The 23,963-nt window shown below is 48.7% G+C and overlaps 4 protein-coding genes across 4 annotated transcripts in view; 1 reads left to right on the top strand and 3 right to left on the bottom strand.

The window, feature by feature from the left end:
- Window positions 1-237: 237 nt before the first annotated feature.
- On the bottom strand, window positions 238-1,377 carry LOC146764368 (uncharacterized). Its single transcript, XM_085565018.1, has 3 exons — window positions 1,357-1,377; window positions 524-1,152; window positions 238-439 (listed from the first exon to the last, which is right to left on the bottom strand). The coding sequence occupies exons 1-3, from the start codon at window positions 1,375-1,377 to the stop codon at window positions 238-240; spliced, it is 852 nt and encodes a 283-aa protein (XP_085421144.1).
- A 9,898-nt stretch (window positions 1,378-11,275) lies between these two features.
- On the bottom strand, window positions 11,276-12,496 carry LOC144248437 (inositol 1,4,5-trisphosphate receptor-interacting protein-like 1). Its single transcript, XM_085565019.1, has one exon. The coding sequence runs from the start codon at window positions 12,494-12,496 to the stop codon at window positions 11,276-11,278; it is 1,221 nt and encodes a 406-aa protein (XP_085421145.1).
- On the bottom strand, window positions 12,251-13,893 carry LOC146764369 (uncharacterized). The gene has a single exon (XM_085565350.1). The coding sequence runs from the start codon at window positions 13,714-13,716 to the stop codon at window positions 12,916-12,918; it is 801 nt and encodes a 266-aa protein (XP_085421476.1). The 5' UTR covers window positions 13,717-13,893; the 3' UTR covers window positions 12,251-12,915.
- Window positions 13,894-16,495: 2,602 nt separating this feature from the next.
- LOC144246558 (uncharacterized) overlaps window positions 16,496-23,963 on the top strand; it is a 215,167-nt gene continuing 207,699 nt past the window's right edge. Inside the window, exons 1-2 of the mRNA XM_085565020.1 lie at window positions 16,496-16,522; window positions 22,403-23,037. Coding sequence (XP_085421146.1) covers window positions 16,496-16,522; window positions 22,403-23,037 — 662 coding nt within the window. The remainder of the gene's footprint in view (window positions 16,523-22,402; window positions 23,038-23,963) is intronic.

The following is a 23,963-nucleotide window of genomic DNA, read 5'->3' on the forward strand; positions in this document are numbered from 1 at the left end:
ATCTCTGAATAATTACTTTCTTTTCAGTCCTATTTCAGGTGTTTTATTTGATAAGGAAAAATCAGAAGAACATTAGGGCCAAACCAAAAAGATAACCAGTCAGATGTCTTACCAACATGGATCACAGGGAATGTGGGTCACAAGGCCTGTGCCCAAAATGGGTCTTCCCATGGGGATAAGGCTGGAGCAGTGTACAAAGCTCTTCCTGCAGTTGGGGGACTCACCGGGCTTCCCTTACTAGTGCCTCCGTTGGTGTTTGGTCAAGTGAGAGCTCTGGGTGAAGCTCTTCCCACACCGGGGACACTCGTAGGGCCTCTCCCCGGTGTGGATGCGCCGGTGCTTGACAAGGGTGGAGTTGCACTTGAAGCTCTTCCCGCAGTCGGGGCAGCGGAAGGGCCTCTCCTCTGTGTGAATCCGCTGATGGCAGAGGAGATTTGAGCTGGTCTTAAACTTCTTCTGACACTCAGGACACTCATAGAGCCTCTCCCCACTGTGGATCCTCTGGTGGATGTTCAGGTTGGACCTCTGGCTGAAGCCCTTCCCACATTGCTCACACTTGTATGGCCTTTCCCCAGTGTGGGTGATCTGGTGGCAGATCAAGTGGGATCTTGTCCTGAAGCTCTTCCCACATTCCTCACACTCGTAGGGCCTCTCCCCAGTGTGGATGTGCCGGTGGGTGACGAGGGTGGAGTTGCGCTTGAAGCCCTTCCTACAGTCAGGGCAGTGGAAGGGCCTCTCATCCGTGTGAATCCACTGGTGCAGGAGGAGATCAGAGCTGGTGTGAAACCTCTTCTGACACTCGGGACACTCGTAGGGTCTCTCCCCAGTGTGGATGCGTTGGTGGGTGACAAGGGCAGAGCTGCAGCTGAATCCCTTCCCACACTCCCCACACTCGTAGGGCCATTCCCCGGTGTGGATCATCAGGTGTCGTTTCAGATTGTTGCTCTGCCTGAAGCTCTTCCCACACTCTGAGCACTTGTAGGGCTTCTCCCCATCATGAAGCTTATCAGGGACCACCGGCTCTGAGCTCTGGATGAAGCTCTGCCCACCTTCCTGGCCCAGGGTGGGTCTTTGCTCCTCAGAACACCCTGGGCTGGGTTTGCAGCCCTTCCTCCGGTGGGATCTCTGGTGCTTTTCCTCCCTGTTGGATTCCTGTGCCAAGGTGTGGAAAAATGACGGGAGACAAGTCCATTCAATAATGTCAACAAGTCTCAGTTTATTCCAAGCACACATGTACAGTTATACCCGTTGTAATGAAGCTCATGCATATTGCAAAACTTAGGCTCATCATTGGTGTATTAAAAACAGGTCAACCCCGCCTTTGGAGCTTTCTGAGCTTGCTTTGTTTTCCCTTACATTTATCTTTTTGCTGACCATTCTACTGTTGTGAACCAGCTTACCCAAGGACATAAGATATTATTGCTACATCTGCTATTGCTGCACTGTGCAATTTTCAGCTACTGCTTCACTAACTGCATGTAGTCATGTCCTTTCTCACGAAGCCATTCATCCACAAAACTCTCCACATTTCTTATCAGTCATGCTGTGACATTCAATAGCCCATTATCAGCAAATGTCTGTCCTGAGGGAGGATTGATTGTGGAAGAGATAAGGAAAAACTGCCTACTTAACACAGGACAACTGCCATACAGATGGCAAAAAGAACACATCTTGCTTTTCAGTCTGGGACAGGAGGACACAAACAAAATCAGCTGAGAAGGCAGCACTCTGAAAAGCAAACCAGATCTGACAGAAACTGAATGGGACAGAAATCAATAATTCTGATAGTTTTACTTATTATCAAAATAAATTACACCCACCCAGCCCCACACAATCCTGACCCCACACCCTCAAATTTGGATCTCACTTCTCCCGATCACCTTCCAACCCCATCTCATCCTGGAGGCTGAGGAATTGAGCAATTTTAGCATGGGACTGAGGTGGCAACCAGCCATTTTGAGGTAGGATTGAGTCACTTTGAGGTGACAGACAAATCCACTTTGGGTTTTGGAGTGCAAAGATATGGAGAATACTACCAGATATCCCCCAAGAACCCACAAATCCTCCAGAATATGTTCCCAAAGAGTAAAGTCCACCTCAAATACCTCTTAAATGGTGGGACTTCTGACATGTCTGGTCAATACTCTTTTTAGTCATTTTCCAGGTGTTTTTAAGTGATAAAGACAAATCAGAAGAAAATTAGGGCCAAACCAAAACCAGAGACCCCTTGAGCATCCCCTGGACACTGGACAAAGCAAACTCAGCAGAAACCAAAGTTAACCCTACATAAAATGCCTTGAGGAAGATTTGCTCTTCCCACAAGTCATTTCTGATGGAAACACAAATAAATCCCAAACATTAATAGACCAACAACAGAAGCAATTCTCTGGCAATTCCAAATTTCATCAGTTCCAGCACAGCTCCAGCTCAGATGCTGGCAGGTTCCAAAAAAAAAAAAAACAAAACCAAAAAAACATGGAAATTTGTCCCAATACAGATTATTAAAAGGAAGGGAAAGGTCTGTGTAGCTATCACAAAGGTGACAGGGACCAAGAAAATAATGCTTCTCCCCCCAAAGCCCGTGAATTCAGGAGTTATTTGGGTATTTACCTACTTGAGCTGGGCTTCTTGTAGGATTTAAGTAGCCTTGTGTTCCTCACTTTGAGGTGAATGATCCTTGTCAGTCTTGCTGGTATCATTTGGTCCCTTTCCTCCAGTGATTTTAACAGAATTTTCAAAGAAGGAAAACAAAATATTTTCTTTACACTGGCCACCCACAAGAGCCATTTTCCTCGTAAGTTCTCCCAAAAGTCACTCAGAGGAAGCTGCATCCAAGCTTCCAAGAGTTCCTCCAGAAAGAGCCACAAACTCCTCAGAGGAGAGAAACATGCTGTTGTCAAAGGCACCTGGGGTCAGACAACAGAGCCCTGAATTCACTGTGCAAAATAATGTTGCAATCTGGATAATAAAATTGTTAGAGAGATGCCTCTGCCCCAATTAAGGTGCTAACAAGACCAAATCCAAAGTGGATTTTATTGACCAGTAAATGTGAGGTGAGAGAGATGGAAAGAAAAAGAGGAGAGAGCAAGGGAGTGACAGGGACAGAGATCTCCCCTGGGGCAGGGCAAGTGTGACATTGTCCCCTGTGTGCGTGGCCTTCCCAGGGTGGGGGTTTTACACCGGAGCCAGTTTGGGTAAGGGGGGTGGTGTTCACCCCCCACCCCGAGCAGGGATTGCCTCACTGTTTCAGGTTTCAGTGTCAGATGTAACCAAAAGTGTTTTCAGTCCCCATCTCCATAAACTGTTATCAACAGGTGGGGCAGTGTTCTTTATCTCTTCCATGGCTCAGCCCTGATAACGCCCTTCAGGGCCATCTTCTGTTAATGGGCCATTGAGTGTCACTGCAGCACTGATAAAATTACATCATCCCATTGTGGGATGCTCCGCCCAGGGGGAGGAACCAAGCATTCCTGCCTGGATAAAATCTCACCTTTGCAACACCACGAACACTGGATTCCCTGAGGACAAGAGCTCCATAATCACCACTGGACCTTCAGAGGAAGACCAGACCCTTCTACAGGATCACTGCTTTGACAGAATCACATTCATCACTCCAGCCAGACTGTAGACACCATTTCATCAGCCTGCTACCACCACCCTGACCAGCGGGGTGTCAGGTTATATCCTGACTCAGTGAGTTTAAACCAGTGTTTCTGTATAATTGCCTTGATCTTAATTTTCTTACACAATTGTTATTCTGGCTTAGACTCTCCCCCTGGTTTGCCTTCAAACCAGTAACAAACTCACTGTGCTCATAACTTTTTTCCTCCCAAAACAGGATTTTTCATCCCCAAACATTCGCCAGATGGAGGAGGAGGCTGCAAGGAAGAGGAAGATGCCCCAGGACCCCGAGGCAGGTGAGGAGGAAGTCAGTGCCCCTTTCCCCCTCTCTCCTGCTCCATCTCCCAGCCCAGCACAGCCCCCGGCTGCAGGACAGCCCCGCTGCCGGTGCCCTCCTGCCGGGGATGCACTGGGGGGATCTTCTTGCCCTTCCCTCTGGCAAGGAGGCAAATCCCATCCTCTCCTTGTCCTTCCTCTCCCAGAAAAGGAGAAGATGAAGAACAGAGAGGACAAATCCCCGCGGTAGAAACTCGTGGAAGAGTCCATTTTGAGTGGCTCCACAGCACAGGAATCCAATAGGGAGGAAAAGCCCTGGAGACCCCACAGGAGGAGGGGCTGCAAACCCAGCCCAGGATGCTCTGAGGAGGAAAGACCCACCCTGTGCCAGGAAGGTGGGCAGAGCTTCAGCCAGAGCTCGGAGCTGGTGGTCCCTGACAAACTTCAGAATGGGGAGAAGCCCTACAAGTGCTTGGAGTGTGGGAAGGGCTTCAGGCAGAGCAACAATCTGAAACGACACCTGATGAGCCACACTGGGGAATGGGCCTACGAGTGTGGGGAGTGTGGGAAGGGCTTCAGCTGGAGCTCCCAACTCATCATCCACCAACGCATCGACACTGGGGAGAGGCCCTACGAATGTCCTGAGTGTCAGAAGAGGTTTCACACTGCTCCAATCTCTTTGTACATCAACGGATTCACAAGGATGAGAGGCCCTACCGCTGCCCTGACTGCAGGAAGGGCTTCAAACACAACTCCACCCTCGTCACACACCAGCGCATCCACACTGGGGAGAGGCCCTACATGTGCCCCACTTGTGGAAAGAGGTTTCAGACCAGCTCCCATCTCCTCCGGCATGAGCGGATTCACACCGAGGAGAGGCGCTTCCTCTGCCCCGACTGTGGCAAGGGCTTCAAGCACAAGTGCAAACTTGTCAGGCACCGGCGCATCCACACTGGGGAGAGGCCATACGAGTGTCCCCAGTGTGGGAAGAGCTTCACCCAGAGCTCTGACTTGACCAAACACCAACGGAGCCACTGGTAAGGGAAGTCCTGAAAATTCCCCAGCTGCAGGAAGAGCTTTGTGCACTGCTCCAGCTTCAGCCCCCATTGGAGGACCCTGTTGGGAAGAGCCCTGGTGATCCATGTTCCCTGTGATCCATGCTGGGAAGACACCTGTCCCTTTTCCTGCCCCTGCCAATGACCTGATGTGGGATTGAAGAACATGAGGATCTGGCCATGGCCCTGTCACTACATTCACTCCCACCTCAGGTCATTGCCAGGGGCAGGAAAGGGACTCTGTCTTTCCGTGAGGAGAAGGGTGCCCTTTCCATGCAGGAGGAAACACGTGGCCAGGAAGATACAATTGATGGTGATGGAGTTTACCCTGTAACTAGTTTTTCTTATCCCTTCTGTTGTCAATATTTTTTCTGTTTCTGTTTGTTCCTTATCTTGTTGCTGTTCCCAGTAAATTGTTCTTATTCCAGCCTGGAATCTTTGCCTTTTGTGTTTTCCATGGTAAGTGGGAGGGCAACAAATGGCAGGGCGGTTTTAGCAGGAGCAGGAAATTGAGGAATCCCATTCCTGAACCCCGGCCTGTGGAAACCGAGCATCCCAGCTTGTGCCAGCCCTGGTAGCCAAGGCAGCAGCCTTGGGAGCGGGTCCCTGGCTGGGGCTGAGGGAACCTCTTCACTCTGGTGCCCAGGGACAGGAGTGGAGGGAGCGGCTGCAGCTGAGTCGGGGCAGGCTGAGGTTGGATCTCAGGAAAAGGTTTTTGCCCAGAGGCTGCTGGGGCACTGCCCAGGCTCCCCAGGGAAGGGTCACAGCTCCAGGGCTCTCTGAGCTCCAGCAGCGTTTGGACAGCGCTGCCAGGCCCAGGCTGGCAGTGTTGGGGTGTCCTGTGCAGGGTCAGCAGCTGGACTCGAGGATCCTGATGGGTCCCTCCCAGCTCAGCCAATTCTGTGGTTCTGGGATCCATGACCCTGGGGATGGGAGTGCCAATGGTTGCCATGGCAACGGGCTCCAGGCCTGAGCTGGTGTCCATGGCAACCACCCCTGGCATGGGGTCTCCATGGAGCTGCCCAGGGACTGACCATAGCAACAGGGGCTGGGGATGGTTGCCATGGAAACTGACCATAGCAACAGGGGCTGGAGATGGTTGCCATGGGAACTGAACAAACAATGGCCATATTGGGATTTCACCTCCAATGTTGACTGTTGTGACAGACTGAAGGAGATTGTTGGCTGGAAACATTTCATGTGTAGGGGAGGAAGGGGCAGGTCCAGCCCTGCCCTGGCCTGGAACCCCAGCACTGCCCTGCCCTGGAACCCCAATCCCCCCAGAGCCTCTATCCCAGCCCAGCAGTGTCTGCCAGTCCCTGGCACAGCACAGGCAATGCTCCACAGCCACCTCTGGAGCCCCAGCCCAGCTCCTGAGTGACCAAATGACCCCAAGTCCCACCTGGGGGAAGGCCCCAGGAAGACCAGGGAGTATTAAAGGCTGACCACAAGGCAAGCACACATCTTGACCCTACCTCCTCTTGGAATTTCCACCTGAACATTGCTGGAATCCAGGAGTTGGTAGCTGAGTGTGTGCTTCTCTGTATCTTATTGTTCTCTCTTTTTGTATCTACCTCTTCTATTTCTGTACTCTTGCCAATATTTATTAACTTAAAATTGACCAGGCTCAGAGTTTGTGAAGTTGAATGGGCCAAGTTAATGCTTTGAGAAGTTCTTTTTGTTGATTGAATGCCATATTAAAATGTTTGCCAAAGTTTCACTGATTTTCTAAATTTCCCAGTAAAGGCTGCTTTGTTGCTTAGAGCTCCTGAGAAAATCTTGATAGTATTGCTCTTGTGCATCCAACTCAGAGTGTTGCAGATGATAGATAGATATGATTGTTCATAAATAACACAGCTAGGATGAGAAAAGTTCTCCCAGCTAGCCGGATGTCACTTCTGCCCTTGGATGAATCCTGGAGTGAAATCGACTGCTCCATCTCACCCCCCAGAAGATGTGTGGCTCATCCCACACCTCTGTACCTGCCCCTAAAACATCAGTGTCTGTAACCCCATTGGCCCATGCCTTATCCCAGCCCACCTAGGAGCCCCTGATAAGGGGGCTCTGAGAAGCCATGCGGCCACTTGGAACCTCTTCCCGCTCTTGGAACCTCTCCCCTCTCTTAGAACTTCCTCCCCTCTTAGAACCTCTCCCTCCCCCCCTGGAGCTTCTCCTCTCCTAAACCCTCCTTTTGTCTCTCCCCTCCCCTGCCCTCTTAATCCCGGCCACATGCTACGCCTGCGAGCACGAGGCTCGGACCTTCCTGCACCCCCAATAAACCTCTTTCCCCAAGAGCAACCTTCGGAGATCTCTGCCTCCCTCCACCCACACCGTGCTGGAGCGTGGTCATCCCGCATTTAGGTCCCTGGGCTATTTGTTTTTTGAGTTGAAAAGACTAAAGTGGTTTCAGTGATATAATATACACATGGCTTGTCAGGTTGAGATCAAAGCAGCTTTAGCTATAAGAGAATAGAAGATGTCTGCACTTGGCAAACTCTTATTTTTCCTCCACGTATGCTGTACATTCATCAAAGAGCATCTTCACAAGTCATACTTTCAGCTGTCAGCCACTCCTAAAACTATTGCAGCTGCCTTCCTTTCTTCCTCAAAAAGATAGAATGGGGCTTTTTTCAGCCCCAGCCATCCTTCTTACTGTGCAGAGATAGGGACTGTGCAGTGCCATACAAGTTCCTCAGCCTGGGGACAGGTGCTCATTCTCTCCTGCCCCCAATGGTGTGAGTAACAAACTTGCAAGCAGGAGTCACTAACAGAAGCAGGTGTCTCTCACTTTTTTTTCTTTTTCTCTCTTTTTTTTTTTGTTGTCACTTTCCAGTATTCTGTGAGCAGTAAAAATCCTTAAATATTTGCAGGGGAAACTAAATTTTTTGTTCTTGTTTTTGCTTGACTAAAAATCTGTGGGTTTGCCAAGATACAGATCAAACCAACAGCAATCACTGTCAGTGGGATTTTTTTCCATGTTGAAAAAGTTTAACAATTAAATTCCATCATTTACTCTGACATGTTGAGATATCAGTCACTATTGCATGGGCCAAGCACTTATTCTGGATTATATCTCCCAGTTATATAACCAAGTATTCCTTCAGTACAATGGTCTTTTTGCCAAAAGATTTGATGTTCCATAGAAGATGCAATTACTGTACAGAGTTTGTGCATAAAAAGAAAAATCCTCAATCTCTGACATATGTATAGAGCTGACAAAGGAAAGAAATTCAGTATCAGAGCTGGGTAAAATGGCTCATGGTTCAAGTGGTTGTTTTTAATGCTTTTAATAAAAAAATCCTCTGCTGTTGTTTTTAAATACATGTAGTCAAATCTGGAAAGTTGAGCATAAGAACATAATGTAGCCACAGTAGGATAATGGACTCAAAAAAATAACCACTGAAAAGACTGAATAAAAAATAAACACTCCCCACTTTGTCCCCCAATTTTTCTGGAATTGTTTAAAGCTAAAAACTACAAAACCAAAATTTACAGAGCTATTTTTTCTGAAGTGTGGACTATACAGTAGTGATAATGAAAATGAGAACAAACCTCCTGGGATGGTTGTGCTACTTTGCCCTGCCAGATACAGAAACATTTCTATACTTTAAGTATTTTATGTTGTTTTAAATTTTATTTCATTTCTAGGGAACAACAGTACCTCAGGTCATTTTGATGTCAGATTGTGTTTCACATCATTTCTGTATGAGGTGCATTTCTTTTCTTTGGATACTTCAGGAAAACATTATGAGGAGCCTGAAAATTGATTATATGAGCTGTGGTCAGGATGCAGCCTTACAGAAAAATCATGAGCACTAAACTTTCCTTGCCAGCAACAATTAAAATATGTAAACCAGCATTTTAAAGAGTTTGAGTTGAATGGTGATGACTTTAAATGGCTTTTTAAAGATGGTGACAAAAGTACTTATGGGTATTTTCCCCTATACTCATACAATTCTGTGTCTTTAATGCACTGTAATCATAATAAATATTTCCAGAACTGAAGAAACAGAGCCTGAGAGCTTGTCCATCCTAGGAGTTTCTATTGTTCTCATAAATTTTTCTCTACAATTATCTCTTCTCTTGGAAACACTGTGACATAACCATGCTGCCATAATAAGCATAAGCAGTAGAAATCAAATTCAGAGCTACACAACTTATTTTACAAGGAGAACAGATAATGAAATGGTAAGTAGTGTCAATATACATTAATGGAAAAAATTGCCTAAGCCCTGCATGGCTCTGAAAGAGCAAGCTTTCCAGTTATTTTCGAATATTCTGATCCACATGGAAAATGCAGAGAAGTCCTATTTTGCAGGGCTGATTTGCTTCCTATGTGAGCCATAGCAAGGTCAGAGTCCTTGGAAGGACACTGCTTCTTACCTCAAGATTTCTGTGAGCTTCTGCCTTGCTTCTGGCTTGGAAGACCTTGAAAGGCAAAAAAAGAAGAGGAAACAAGTGCACTTTTAACCAGGGGTGACTCAAGAGATTAAATCGCTGCCCACTGGCCATGCTTCACAGAGCACAAAGCGAAGATTGACTGCCCATGACAACATTTGAACCTTGTGTCATTGCTGTGAATCCTCCTGGGTGTACTTTGCTCCTTAGACTGAAGGCACTGTCATTGAGCAAGCTGGGGGTTAAAGCAGCCTTTTTATTTTGGATAGTAATTCACTAATACTTGGGGACTGAGAGGATTTGGGTTGCAGTACTTATTACAGCCTATTTCTGCCTTGGTGGAAGGAGGTGAGAAGTACAGAGCACCTGAAGCAAGGAAGAATTGAGATATGCCAAAGAACCAAAAAGCTTGATTGGCCACCTAGAGCAAATCTTTGTGGGCTTTAGGAAACTGTGGGGTGGCTGCTCTCACCTGCTTCATGACTGGCCTTTCTTTTCCTGCATATTATTTTCATTTCTACTGTTTGTAGTGTTTTTTCTTGCACTTTGCTCCTTACTATGAATTAGTATGCTGCTCAAAGCTAAATATCAGCCAAATTGATAAAGATAGGTTATTTATATCTTCTCAGGATTTAAATGCCACAGAAAAAAGTTGGGGGACTTGAGCAGATCAAGCAATGTTTTACCCTGCAGCCCCATGCAAGTGACTAACTGCTTTAATGGCAGGTACATTGACAGCTTTAGTTTGGATATGGAGGGAAAATAGATTGTTTTTTGGAAGACACTGCTACTTTACTCAAATTTGCTACACTACAGCTCAAGGGTTAGAGCACACCTAGACAGTGTGACCATGCTGTAACTATCACTGTGTTCATTTGTAGTTTTTTACTCAGAAGTTGAAGCTTCTTCTTGTTCCTTTAATTAGCTGCATCTATCAGGACCTGTTTTGTTTTCTGCTATAAATGGTGGGTCAAATAAAAAGAAGGACAGATTTCAGGCAATTTGAGAAATTTTTCTCCTTTTATTATTTCTTCACACATATATATGTAGATATTGCTGAAGGGCAGCTATTACTGAAGGGTAGCTCAATCTTTTAGGACTAAATTGCTCCCTAGGAGTGTGTAAAAGTGACTGTGTAAAGAAAACTTCAGCAATCTTTCCAAAGATTGCTAAAAAAATTCAGGAGTACTCTGCTGCAAAATTTCAGGCATTTCAGGGCATTTTCACTTCAAACTTCAAGCATTTCTATGGAAATGCTCAAGAGACAGCATACTTAATATATCCAACATCTCTGTTTGCAAAGAGTCTTTATTTCAGATAGAGGTATAGGAAGGACATTCTCAAAGATATAGAGGGTTGCGTACAAAGAATGACACATTTCAGGCAATTTGAGAAACTTAACTTCTTTTATTAGTTTCTCAAACATAGATATTCAAGTATTGTTTAAAAGCAGACAAGCAACTAGGGGAATTCTCTAAACTAAGGGTAATTCTCTAAACTAAGGGTAATTCTCTAAACTAAGGGTTTAAACTAATCTAGTCTAAACTCTATTTCTCTACACTAAGGGTAGCTTTGCAAAATAGTTATATACTGCCAACACTAAAGGGCCTCTGGAATGAATGCTAAGAAACAAGTCTAATTAAAACTACAACTCACTAAATAACTACATTAAGTCCCTAATATGCTAGGTTGCTGTCTTCGAGGTATTCCAAGCAACCTCCATCAGCTTCACTGTTCTTCTGCGAGGATGTGCAGGTGGAGCCCGTTTCTGCCTCCTTGACTTAGGCAACAGCACTGTTGCAAATGGAAAGTGAAGGGCAAGGCCACTCATGGAAGTGTCTACACAACGAAACCATGTGCTGCAGCATCTTCATTTCACAGGAGCAGGAAAGCAGCTTCAGGATTGCCACGGACAAGTACAACAATCACAAAGAGTCGACGTCACAGCAATCGGCTGCGAACTTCTCCATCAGAGCTTTGTGCAGGGAATTCTTCTCATTGTTGAAGAGCATCATCCAGAGGCGAAAGTGCAGCTGAGCATAAGCCTCCATTGCCTTTCTGTGGGCATCTGGATCTCGGGCCAGGTACTCAAAGAGGTTGAGTGGCTCAACCTTTTGCATTGCTGGCAGCAAGCTGATCTCTGCAGGAAGCTTCTCGTTGCCTAGAACAAAATGGTCCAGGTGTTTCCATTTCAGGCAGAGCTGCATGTATGCCATGATGTCCCACAGCCGCAGTGGAAATTCCTTCCTGCGCCAGTAGACTGGTGGTAAGATGTTTAACACATGCATGACCAGAGTCTTCCAGTTACAGGTGGAAAAACCTGTGCCGCTCAGCATGCAGGTGAAGAGCTGCAGGTATTTCAGGTGCAACCTCTTGCATGGTATCTGCCTGGCAATGTGCTGGAAGAATTTTGCCTCCGCCACAGCGAATGTCTCAGGCCATGCTGTTCTTGTGAGGATGTTGGCCTTGGCGGGCTGACTGCTCACAAGGTTACCGGAGTTGCCTTTCTGGGCCTCTAAGGGCTGGTTGACCACAAAGATGTCAGAGTCCCCTTGGCGCATCCCAAAAAGCATCTCCACCGACAGGGTCCTCTTGCCTCTGCTCAGCTGGAATTGGCAGGACCAGCTGCAGAGCTGAAACACCAAGTGCCATGAGTATGACTGAGGCACATGCAGCCACGAGCATCTCACCATCTGGAAGAACCAGCGGGAGGTTTTCTCCACATCCAGGTAGGAGCCGGTGCAGAGTGTCTCCAGGAGGCTGCGCTGCTGCTTCCGCCGCAGCTCCTCCTGCGAGTGGTGCAGGAGGCACAACAGCTTCTCGCCCAGCTGCTCGCTCTCACACGTGCACACCAGCTCTACACGGACGCTGAAGGTCCTTGCTGCCGTCTGCCCTGCACTGCTTGGCTCTAGGTGGAAGGTGTGCCCTGGCGGGGGATTCAGTGGGACCAGCACACGGTACACCCCATCCCACTCATGGGGGCTCCAGCCCTCAAAGGCACTGCCCACCCCGATGGCTACTTGAGGCACCGGATCAAAGCTATTGCTCACGCTGTACACAAAGACACGCATGAAGCTCTCCATCAGCTCAGCTGTCACTGAGCAGCCTCTCTCCAGGTCCTCCACAGGCCACTCTATACCATCCATTAAAAGGATGTCCTTCTCATTCCCAGCATCTTGGGTGTCTTCTCTGTTTTCAATTCCACCACTGGCATTTTCTTCCCTGCCACCATCACTGCCACCTTTTTCACTGGCAGCCACATTACCTTGTTCCTCTTCTTGTCTATCATTATTCTTGTTTCCCTCCACATTCACATCAGCCTGTTATTCATCTTTGTTTCTATCATTGCCATCTTCTGCTATCACATCCTTATTTACTTCCTCAGGTGCAGGAAAACCACTATGGGCAATTTCATTCCCACATTGATTGCTATCTTCCTGCCCAGTCCAGTCTTTACTTCTTTGGTCATTGGCACGTCTGCTTTCCTGCACCTTCACATCCATGTATTCTTCTGTTCCATCTACATTGTCTTCACCTTCATTTACATCAGTGTTTTTGCCTGCCTTTATAGTAACACTATTGTTTTTTTCTTCATTTCCTTCTCCTTCTTCCTTTCCAGTGTCCTTGTCTTGGTCCACCTGTACATCCTTGGTTTTTTCTTCATTTGCTTCTCTAGATCTTCTTTATTTCCAGCAACATTGCCAGGTTCTTCTTCATTTCCTTCAGTGGTAGTGTCTCCTGGCATATCCCCATCACTCTGTCCTTCTTTCTTTAAGTGATAGCCATTGTCGACATCGCTGTCTTCCTTCACATCATAATTGCCACTGTTGACATCACTGTCCTCCTTCATCTTCACATCATAATTGTCTTCAGTGGCATCATCCTTGTTGCCATCATCTGCAGCCACAGGACTGCCTTCTCTGTCATCTTCAGTGCCGCTGTTTTCTGCCTCCAGAGTCATATCTCTGTCTTCTTCACCTTCCTCTGGATCAGCGGTGTCTTCTTCCTGTTCAGTTATTCTCTCATCTCCCACGGTCTTGCGGGAGCTCTGGTCCTTGCTGCTGCTGCTGGCCTCACAGCTCCTTCTCCTGCAGCCCAGCCACAGGCCCAAGAGGAGCAGGATGCCAGCAAGAACCCAGAATGGCCACTGCTGCAGGGCACCAAAGAGCATGGCTCCCCAGCCCTCATCCTGCTGCTGCAGGGGCCCCTGCTCCAGCTCCTGCATCAGCCGGGCCATCTCACGCTCCAGCAGCTCCTGACGCTCCCGCATTCTCTGGTGCGTGGCCTCATCCAGCCCATCCCCAGCTGGCTGGGGGTACTGGATCAGGCTTTGCACAAGCACAAACAGCAGTGACAGTAAAGCCATGGTCTGCAGGAGGACACACAGGAGGGGCTCAGTGGGGCCGGAATGGAGACAGTGAGGGGCAGGAGCGGCAGGGATGTGGTGGCAGGAAGGAAAGGGCCCCCGGCAGCTGGCAAGGCTGCACCGCTGCCCCGCGCGCCCCGCGCCCCCAGCAAGGCGCTGCGCCCGGCGCTGGGCCCTGGAGACAGGGCAGCCCCGGGGACCGGCACTCCTGTCCCAGCCCTCCTCCAGCCCCCTCTCCCCTCTGCTGTGCACTCACCGCTTGCCGAGGCTCTACTGGGGCAGCGGCACCGGCCTGGGGCCTTTTATAGTTGCCCCCATTGTGACACGGCCCCTGTGCTGTCACAGAGCCCAGAGCGCATCACAGGCCAGCCCCGCCCGCCATCCCAGCCCGGTCATGGAACTCATCATGGCCCCGATGCAGAGAAGAAAGGAACTGAAGTCTTTTTTTGTGTTTCAGGCTCTCTTATGTAGTTTGTCTCACAGCCACACAGCACTCCCCCTACCCCAGACTGGATGTGAGACTTCAAAAGGTGATGCATGTCATCTGCATCCTGTTCTGTTCAGCGCTTGAGACAAAACACCTCAACACCTCTTTCTGCTGCTGCTGGAAGGGGCAGATGAGATGGCTTGAGCTATGCTTGTAGGAAGCTACCAAAACAGTAATAGTCTCTTCAGCTGCACACTCACTAGGCAGAGGAATTTACCTCAAGGCACATGTTGGACCTGAAGGCACATCTGGAAGTGAAAAAGCATCTTGAGAAAAAATATCTGCGTTTAGTCTCAGAGGAAGAATTTGAGCCACCTCAGAGCATTTCTGTTTTGTTCTATAATTTTGGGGTTGGCGGCGTTTTTTTTTTTTTCTTTTTTTTTGAGGGCATAATAATTGTAATAAACACTACCAAATGTGAATTTCCCCTCTTCCTTCTTTGATGGAAGACAAGCAATATAAAAGTGGCAATTGCTCTTTCTCTGCATCTTACTCCAACATTTGCAGTTATTAAAATTTGTATCTTCTTTTCACTAGTCCATCAGTTTGAGGTGATGTCTGCAAATGAATAATAATTTTTCTTACCACTGTATCCTCAGCTTTAAGAGGATTCTCTCCCTTTCATATTCAGATCTTTCATTTTCTGCTTTATGCATCCTTTAAAGACCAGAAGCCTTTTCCCTCTGCTTTTTAATTTACTTAGGAAAAGCACATTAATTAAACAGTTACATTTGGTTGGTTGAAGGTTGCCCATGATATTTATTTAGCTGGAGGTTTATCTGGCTGTTAGAATAACTCACTGGAGAGATCACAATTTTATAACAATGCTGGTCAACCAATGTGACCTTCAACAGGACCACCTGTGGTGAACCTTGTGAGCCCGCCTGTGGCACTCATCCCTGCCTTTTCTGGCATGATTTTATATGCTACTGCACCTCAGGCACACAGTATGTAACTTCTGTCAAGCCTTCGAGACACTAGAAGTGTGATTCTGGAAATGCTGATAAATATAAAAGATACGACTCAGAGATAGCCATGTTACCTCTTCTTCTAAGGTTTCCAGGCCTGTAAACGAGGGGGGACAGGAACAACCAGACAATCAATTTATGGAACACTGAAAAGGTCAAGATATTGTAATATGCTGTATTGCACTGAATCTATGGGATATTAAAATTCAGATGGTTCATTCCTAGAAAATATTTGCAGTTGCACAAATAGAGAAGCACAGATTTCCACCATGGTGGCAATTACACAAACAAATGGATCTACTCCAATTACAGGTCGAGACAAACATCCGTGTGTGAGCTTCTTTGGAGCTTTTATATTTGGAGTACTGAGTTGTTCCACTCAAGCAGAGGAACTTAACCTGATACCAGGGATGGAAGGCTTCTTCCCTTCTTCTTTCTCATAAACAAAATGATGAGAAAACATTAACAGTCAGTTCAACCTCTGCTAACCTTTTAACTTCAGCTGTTGAGATGATTAAGTCAGGAGCCTCTGTTAGACTATTTTTACCTCTTATTTTCTTTCTCTTCTTTCTGATCCTTAATTTGCACTTGACATTTCAATTGATTTGTTGGGCTAAGGAATTTTGCCACTATTAGCTTTACTTTGACAAACCTCTCTTATTTTAGCATAGAGGGTCCCAGAAATTTAGCTAGGAGCCATTTTGACATAAGGGAAAGATCAGGTTTCTGGTCTATGTGACCCTGTACATTTTACAGGCTTTTGAGGAAAAAGTCCTTTTCTACAGGATGCAATTTCTAAACCTCTGGACATTGCTAGTCTAATCGACCCTAAGTGGTGACCAACATTTTTTAAATCCTTATCAAACTCTGGACCTGCAGCTACAACTGAGGCTGCAGCAGGAACACATGGAGCAGAAAGGGTATTATATGTATCTCGCAGAAAATAGTCTTCTCAGTACATCCCTCCTCTCAGTGCTTGCTTATATTAAGCACTGAAAGTCACAGTTCTCTATACAGAGCAGAACCTGACTATTTAGAAAGGAAATAATTTAGCCAGCTAACCCAGACAGAGAATTGAGGCATTACTTCAGGAGAAATGAGGAAGGTGATGTCTGCCATTAGTCTTCAGTTACAAGAAGAAATAAATCCTGTCCCAAATTAAAGCAAGAGTTGCAGACCTCTTGCATTGTGACTACAAACAAAGTTGAAAGAGTATTCTGGCAAGAGCTTCTGAATTTAAATACAGAAATGACACAGGTCATGTGAGAACCAAAGAATGGAAACATTAATAAAGGAAGCAAAACCCTGTCCATGTCACTCCAAGATGTCTTCTGATATCCATGGCAGAATGGTGAGTTTGACAGAAACATTTATGTCTGCCAGGCAGATATCCAGTTATAGGAAAAAATTCTGTTTGTCTATGAAAACGCAGTTTTCAGTAAAAAAGATGAAAACTAATTTTGAATGTATATAAACAATACAAAATCATTCTTCAGGATATCTTTATGTATCAGGAGGCACATCTTTTATAACACTTTTATTGCTATATTTGTGAATAACTGTTTTGCAGTGCTATTTTAACTCAAATAATTAAGCTTTCCTTCTGTTTTATGTTTAAAAGTTTGGGGGTTGGGGTTTTTTGGCATTTGGAAGCAAGTCAACTGGAGAGCATTTTCTGTGCCATCTGAGGTCAAAAGTAACAGCATGGAGTCAGAGAAGGCCATTCAGCAGGCAATTTGTATCCTCAGTTGGGTATCCCTTCTGTAGAATGCAGCTGATATAAACTATACAGGGTCTGGGGCTACAGAAACAGCAGAAATTAAGAAAGTGAATTTTCTAGGAAAGCTTGAAGTATAGAAAACTTTGAGCATGCTGTTAAAGAAGTTGTGAGTTTGGTTCAGGGGACTGCAGAGTTGATCCCTTCTTCAGTCATATTTCAATTGTTAATACAAGAGGAAATAGATCTTTTGATCACTTTTTCCTGTTAACAATCTGTTTTTAAACACTTCTTATAGATTGTTTTGCACTCATAGTATGATAAAAAACACAATTCTTGAAAAATTCAGCTACATGTGAAAATTAGATTTGGAAAAAATGGTGCTTCTTTACAAGTGTTGAAGTAGTTCTCTCTTCTTTGAGTAACTCCAGCTTTAGAGCAGGTATTTGAAAGTTACAAGTGAATCATACCTATGTCCTTCACCATTCTAAACAGACATCTGCACTTTGAGCCACTTTGGAAGCCTCAGCTGTTATGTGCAGTGCCTTCTCCATAAACAGCCAAAAGTTAGGGTGCTGGAGACTCCATCTTCACTGAGAAAATCCATTCTAAAACTTGCTGAAACTATTACTATCTAATCCCCAGCTTCTAAAGGTGTTTCTTTTTATCCCCATTCATTCTTTGTACCCAGCCTGAGCTCTGGGGGTGCCAGGGATTATGGAGGTCCCATTTGTATTCCTAAAGCTGCCATAACCCCCTGGAGGAACTCTCCTGCAAAATTAGTTCTGCTCTCTGAGTCTATGGCTTCCACAGTCCCTTTTATTGGAATGATGTCTTTTAGAAATGCCTTAGTAAGTGATCCAGTGGTTGCTGAGCAGTCAGAATTGCTTTTGCCCCCCTGTTAGGTGAGATGGTGTCACCAGAAGATATTGAACCCTTCCTGCTCAGGGCATTTCAGTGCCAGGCTCTTACAAGCACACACAGCTGTGCTGATTGAGCTGACCATGGGGGTAACCTGCACTTTGTCTGATTCCCTTTCCTCAATAACAGCATGTCTGGGAACTCTTTTCCCTTCTGCTGCCCTTGAAGAGCCATCCAGAAACACATTTTCTGCCTCAGGCCAGGCAATGTCTCCTGAATCTCCCCCAGGCTGGGTCTGGAGCTGTGTCACTTGAATGCAGTGCTGGGTTTCTTCCCAGCCCCTCTTTGGGCTGTTGAAACAGGAGGCTGGGTTAAACCCTTCCCCTGTGCTCAGTTCTGAATCCTCCTGTGCCACTGAACAAGTTTCACACTGTAATAACCGAGCACTGCTCATCCATTGCGAGGCTCTTTTGGTTATCAAAGCTTGAACTTGATGGCAGACTGGAACAGTTGGCGATCCTGTTGTCATCAGGTTTTGGTCCTGGGTCCCTGCTGAAGCTGTGGCTGCACAATTCTGCAGGCAATGAGGCCACTCTGGCCACTGGGTGAAACATTTTGGCCCAAGAATTCCTTTGGCATGGCCCTGTTTAACATTCACCTACAATTCCAATTTCTTTTCTGAGTCTGGAAGAGCCAGAGCTGAGGCATCAATATTTTTGGTTGTTCATTTTCTCAAGTTTTGCTCTCTTTCTCCTGTCTATACCACAGCATGGAGGCTGTCTGAGGTTAAAAAGTCCTACAGTGTTCTGGCTGGAACAGAGAATCCTCAATCCAGGCTGTGTAATTCCCTATTTATCCTCAAAATTGTCTCAGCTCCTTTTTGGTCCAGGGAAATGTTACTTCTGAGATTGCCCAGTGCCTCTCTGGGTCAATTCACCAGGAATCTTCAGTCCCAGTATTTCCCAAATATTTAACCTTTTTCTCCACCATTTACCATTTTTTTTTTTTTTTTCCCAATACTCAAAAGATATTTTTAGCCAGGAAATTCAGCCATTTCACTGGGGCTTTGTCTACCACTTGTTCTTGTCCTCCTCATTGGAGCCATCTGATTCCCTGACTGGCAGGATAGGAGTGCTGTAGGGAGACATCCCTGGCTCCAAAAGCCCTGCCTTTAGCAGGGACTCCATACCAGGCTGTGAGCCCTTCCTTCCCTCCCCTGGAACAGGGTGTTGCTTTTAGACACCACTTGTCCTGGTTGCTTCCAAGTAATTTGGAGAGGCTCCACATCAAATTTTCCCCCTGGGGCTGCCCACACCTCTGGGTTCCCTTCAGCACAGGCCTTGCCAGACATTTGACACAAAGGTACAGCAGCAATAGCCTCTGTATCACTTTTTACAATATTACAATGCCACCATCAAATTCCTTCCTAGTCAATTACAATCAGAGTAGGAAGAAAAAGAAATTAGTTTATTTCAAACCTACCCCCCACAGCTCCTAACAGTGATTGAACAAGTGATACCAGCTCAACTTTCCCATTTATTCCCTTAATAATGAAAACATTCCTTTACAATTTTCCCCCCTTAGGTGTAAGATTCCAAGTGGATGGAGAGGCCCCTGTGTCCATCAGGAGAGGCCTCCTCTGGATGCAGACCCAGCCTGAATGTTCTCCAGGGCTCCAGTGTGGTGGGTCCCCGGTGGGATGAGAGCTCAGAGAGCCCTGCCAATCCATGTCCATGCAGGGGTGGACTTGCTCCTGCTGAGGGTGCTGCTGTCTGTGCTTGCAGTGTCCTTGTGGGCTGCAGCTGGAGCCCTGACTCCTTCCCAGGGGCTGTTTGGGTGGGCTCTGCCCTGGCCAGGAGGGCAATGCCTCTGCCAGGTGCTTGTGGCCGACCCCGTCATGCCCTGGGTGCTGGGGCCCCCTTGGGCCCTGGGGTTGATCCCTCAGGGATGTAGGAACTCTGCCATGGCCTTTGCCTTCAGCTTGGCCTTTTGCTCATCCCTTCTTGCCTTCAGCTGCTGTGCCCTTGTGCCCAAGTGCTGCAGGGCTTCTTGTGCCACTCCTGCAGCCCCGGTCACTGCCTGTGGGTGCTCATCCTCTGAGAGCTGCTGAGCTTTCTGCAAAACCTTTCCTTTCTGCAGGGACCCAAAGCAAATCCTGAACAGCAAATCCTGATCCTTCCATGTGCACTCTGCATTTCCCAGCTGTTCCTTTGTGTTCCCCGTTGTGCTCAGGGTCCCTGCCCAGCCCGTGTGGCAGAGCCGGTGCCTGTCCTGCCGCAGTGTCCAAAGGCGGCCCCCCCGGCGGGCAGGGCCGGCAGCTCCCCGGGGCCGGGCAGCGGCCGGGGCGTCCCGCAGCCTCCTGGGGGCCGGGGGCCACTGCCGGCCCTGCCCGGGGCTGGTGGGGTCAGGCAGCGCCCGGCGCTGAGCCCCGGCTGCCCCACAGCCCCGGCCCGGCCCCGCAGCTCCCCACAGGCCCCAGCCCGTGCTCCCGGTGCCGCACCTCTGCGCCCGGTGCTGCCGCTGCCACCGCAGAGAAACCCCTGGCATCCTGACCTCCTGCTTTTCCTCTCCTGGAAACCGGGGATGGAAGGATCTGGATCAGCTGGCAAATGTGAGGATAAGACCCTGTTGAAAAACATTTCAGTCCTCTGTATTTTTCTCTTTCTTCTCTTTGCCATCATCCTTTTCCTCACCACATAGATTCCTCCTGCTGCTTCTTACCTGAACCATATTGCTGCACACTCCTCTTCACCTGATCCCTTCCCAGCACACCAACCCCATCCATCCCCTGTTGTCCAAATCCCTTCTCCCCTTCCCTTATTGCCCCCCTGGGTGTCCATGTCCTTAATTACCTCTGGGGAAATATGCAAACTACCTCAACATTCTCCCAGGGGACCCTTCAGAGACATTTTGGGATCATCATCCCTTTGGCCAGGACCCTCCCTGGCTTTCCCTTTTCTCCCCTCCATGGGTGCCCTGCCATGTTCACTCCCCGAGGATCCCAGGGCACTCACTGATGAGATTTTCAGTGCTCTCTCCCTGCTGACTCTTCCCAGACCCCCTGATGTGTCACTCATTTGTCTCCTGGTCACTCCCGGGTCCCCAATCAATCCCCGGTGCCGCCACCAGCCAAGGGAGCCGATCACCCAAAGTGGGTGAGGCACCTTCAGCTGCACTCCCTGCCCGCCGCCCCGGACAGTGTTGGAGGACACAGCCTCCTTTTCATCCTAATTCTCCTGGCCACATCTTCCTCTCCCTTTCCGCATTGACTGAAGTACTTGAGAGGTACAGACTTCCCAATCCACCTACTACATACTCCCATAATATGCTCCCTGTTTTTATATAGCAAATGATATTCATGGCTCTGTTAAGTCTTTGTTTTTCTTCTGGAACTTCTGAGCAGGACCTTGGCTGAGGAGCAGTCTGTGTCATCAGTTAATAACATTTTCTGAGACAGATTGTGTCTGCTGTCATTTCCTTATGAACAGGTCCCTGGCCCTATCTCCGAGGAGCTTCAGAGCATCTGTTTGTAAAGACACTTTCCTGTGGTTCCTTCCATGGGGTCCCCCGTTTGTGGGACATCCCCCCTGGAGCAGGGTGTCCCCTCTGTGCTGCAGCCCCAGGGCTCGGGCCGAGCTCAGCCAATCAGAGCCCGCGGCGCTGATGACTCACCAGTTGCCAGGCAGACTCGCAGCTCCCCGCGTTCCCCACCTGGACCCACCTGCGCCCCCCCTCGGCCCCATGGCCCCGCGAGGGGAATTTGGGGAGGTGGGAGTGGGGCAGCGCCAAGGCCGGGCCCCCCCGCGCTGTCCTGGCGGGAGCGGCTGCAGTGGGGACCGAGTGCGGGCGGGAGCGGCCGAGAGCCCAGCGCTGCCCCAGCCCGACCTGCCCCAGCTCCATCCCTGCCCCTGCGCTGGGATGCTGTGGGGCTGGGGGGAAGAGGGAGCCGGCAGTGGGTGCTGGGCCTGGGGGCAGGAGGAGAAGGGAAGGAGAAGCAGGCTTGAGGAACAAAATGGTCAAAGGATGAAGGTGGCATGAGAAGGGGGGAATTTGCAGGATAAGGAGGAATGGCACTAGGAAGAGGAGTGTGAGGAAGAGCAGGCGCACAAGAGGAGGAGGAGAAGGAGCAGAAAGAGGAAGCAGCAGAAGGTTCCACCAGTCCTTATAGGTGCAGCCTCCCCCCAGCCCCAGGAGTGCTGCTTCCCCCACATGCAGCAGGTGACTGTGGAGGGGGATCCACAATTTTCACGGGGTGAATCTTGGTGTTTCTGAGCTTGCTTGGGCTAAATGTTGGTGCTTTGGTTTTATGTGGCAGCTGAATATTTATCTTTTGGAGGAGGTTTTTGCTGGCTTTTGATGTTTGGGGTGTTTTTGTTGTGTGTCTTGGAAGTTTACGGGATTTTTCGGCTGAATCTTCGTGCTTTGGAGGTTCTTACAGACACAAGATTCCCAATGACTTCCTGAGATGAACTTGCGCAAGGAGGAACCTCCAGTCCAAGGTGCTCTCCTCTTGTTTTTTCCCCAAACCAGGATTTGTCATTGCCTGGGTGTGGCTGGATGGAGGAGGAGGAAAAGCCCCGGAGATTCTGCAGGAGGAGGAGCTGCAAACCCAGCCCAGGGAGCTGCGGGGAGGAAAGAGCCCCCCTGCGCCAGGAAGGCGGGCGGAGATCCAGACAGAGCTGGGAGCTGGTGGAGAAGCCTCATGGCAGGGAGAAGTCCCACAAGTGCTTGGAATGTGGGAAGGGTTTCAGGTGGAGCTCCAGCCTGATCGAGCACCAAAGGATCCACACTGGGGAACGGCCCTATGAGTGTGGGGAGTGTGGGAAGAGGTTTGGGTGGAGCTCAGACCTGAGAAAACACCAGCGCATCCACACTGGGGAGAGGCCCTACGAGTGTGGAAAGTATGGGAAGAGCTTCATACGCATGTCTGGCCTGATCCAGCACCAGGTGATCCACACTGGGGAACGGCCCTACGAGTGCTTGGAATGTGGGAAGAGCTTTGGGTGGAGCTCTGTGCTGAGAATACACCAGCGCATCCACACTGGGGAGAGGCCCTACGAGTGTCCCCAGTGTGGGAAGAGGTTTCAGACCAGCTCCGATGTCCTCAAGCATGAACAGATTCACACAGAGGAGAGGCCCTACCGCTGCTCCGACTGCGGGAAGGGCTTCAAGCAAAACTCCAACCTCACTGTGCACCAGCGCATCCACACTGGGGAGAGGCCCTACGAGTGTGGGAAGTGTGGGAAGAGTTTCTCCAGGAGCTTTCACTTGACCCAACACCAACGGAGGCACCAGTAAGGGAAGCCCTGTGAGTGCCCCGCGTGAGGGAAGAGCTTGGAGTGAGGGAAGAGAGCGAGGGAAGAGCTTGGTGTGCTCCTGCAGCTCCATTCCCCATGGGAGGATCTGGGCTGGATGATCCCCAGTGACCCCCGTGGGGCAGAGCCCTGGTGCCCCCATATGGGGAATAAAACAGAGAGTAAAGCAATGGAGCTGATCAAGGGGCCCGATATCTGAGGCCTGACTGAGCAGAAACTGTGGGAGACACAGACACAGTTTCAGTCTCCCTGGGCAAGAAGTGACCAGAAAAAATGGTGTGAGTCTTTGTGATAAGATAAATGTTCCCAGGTTACTGGATGTCTCGAAGAATGTGTAACCAATGGGAAATTGTTACCAAAAACAGAGCCCTCTATAAGCCCCATACAAGTCAATCCCTGTATAAACACCTGGTACACTCAATAAAATTTGCTTTGCTCTAAACTCGGATGTCCCTGTCTCTCCATGGTGGATAACCCTGTTGTGGGTGATCCCCGTTGGGTGGGGGAAGGTGCTGGAGGGATTTCTTTCCCTTCTCCTGGTGCTGCCGTGGTTTGGTTGGTAATAAATTCCCTCCCTGTGCCCAGGCTGGGTCTGTTGTCCCCGTGCCGGTGCTCGGGGCGGGATCTCTCCCGTTCCTTCTCTGCACTGCCGGGCCTCTCCTCAGCCAATGAGAGAACGCGGTGGAGAAGAGTCAGCCAATGAGAGCGAGCGGGGCTGATGACTCACCAGTTGCCGGGCAGACCCGCAGCAGGCAGTGTTCCCCACCTGGACCCGCCCTCCCTGCCCAGTGCCGGCCCCGCCGTGGGGTCCCCCCAAGTCCCTCCCCAGTGCCCCCATGAACTGGGCTGGGTTTAACTGGGAAGCTTTACTGGGAACACTGGGAGCAGGCGGGCAGGGT

The sequence above is a fragment of the Lonchura striata genome, chromosome 35 (assembly GCF_050655825.1).
Source record: "Lonchura striata isolate lonStrDom1 chromosome 35, ASM5065582v1, whole genome shotgun sequence".
In the NCBI taxonomy this organism is placed as follows: domain Eukaryota; kingdom Metazoa; phylum Chordata; class Aves; order Passeriformes; family Estrildidae; genus Lonchura; species Lonchura striata.

Bases quoted from the DNA above. Each gene is read 5' to 3' on its own strand.
- LOC146764369 (XM_085565350.1), bottom strand. From the start codon at position 13,716: ATGGCTTTACTGTCACTGCTGTTTGTGCTTGTGCAAAGCCTGATCCAG.
- LOC146764368 (XM_085565018.1), bottom strand. From the start codon at position 1,377: ATGGTCAGCAAAAAGATAAAT. The intron at 1,153-1,356 runs GTAAGGGAAAAC...ACCTTGGCACAG, and splicing joins TGGTCAGCAAAAAGATAAAT to GAATCCAACAGGGAGGAAAA. The intron at 440-523 runs GTCCAACCTGAA...GTTTAAGACCAG, and splicing joins GGGAAGGGCTTCAGCCAGAG to CTCAAATCTCCTCTGCCATC.
- LOC144248437 (XM_085565019.1), bottom strand. From the start codon at position 12,496: ATGGATGGTATAGAGTGGCCTGTGGAGGACCTGGAGAGAGGCTGCTCA.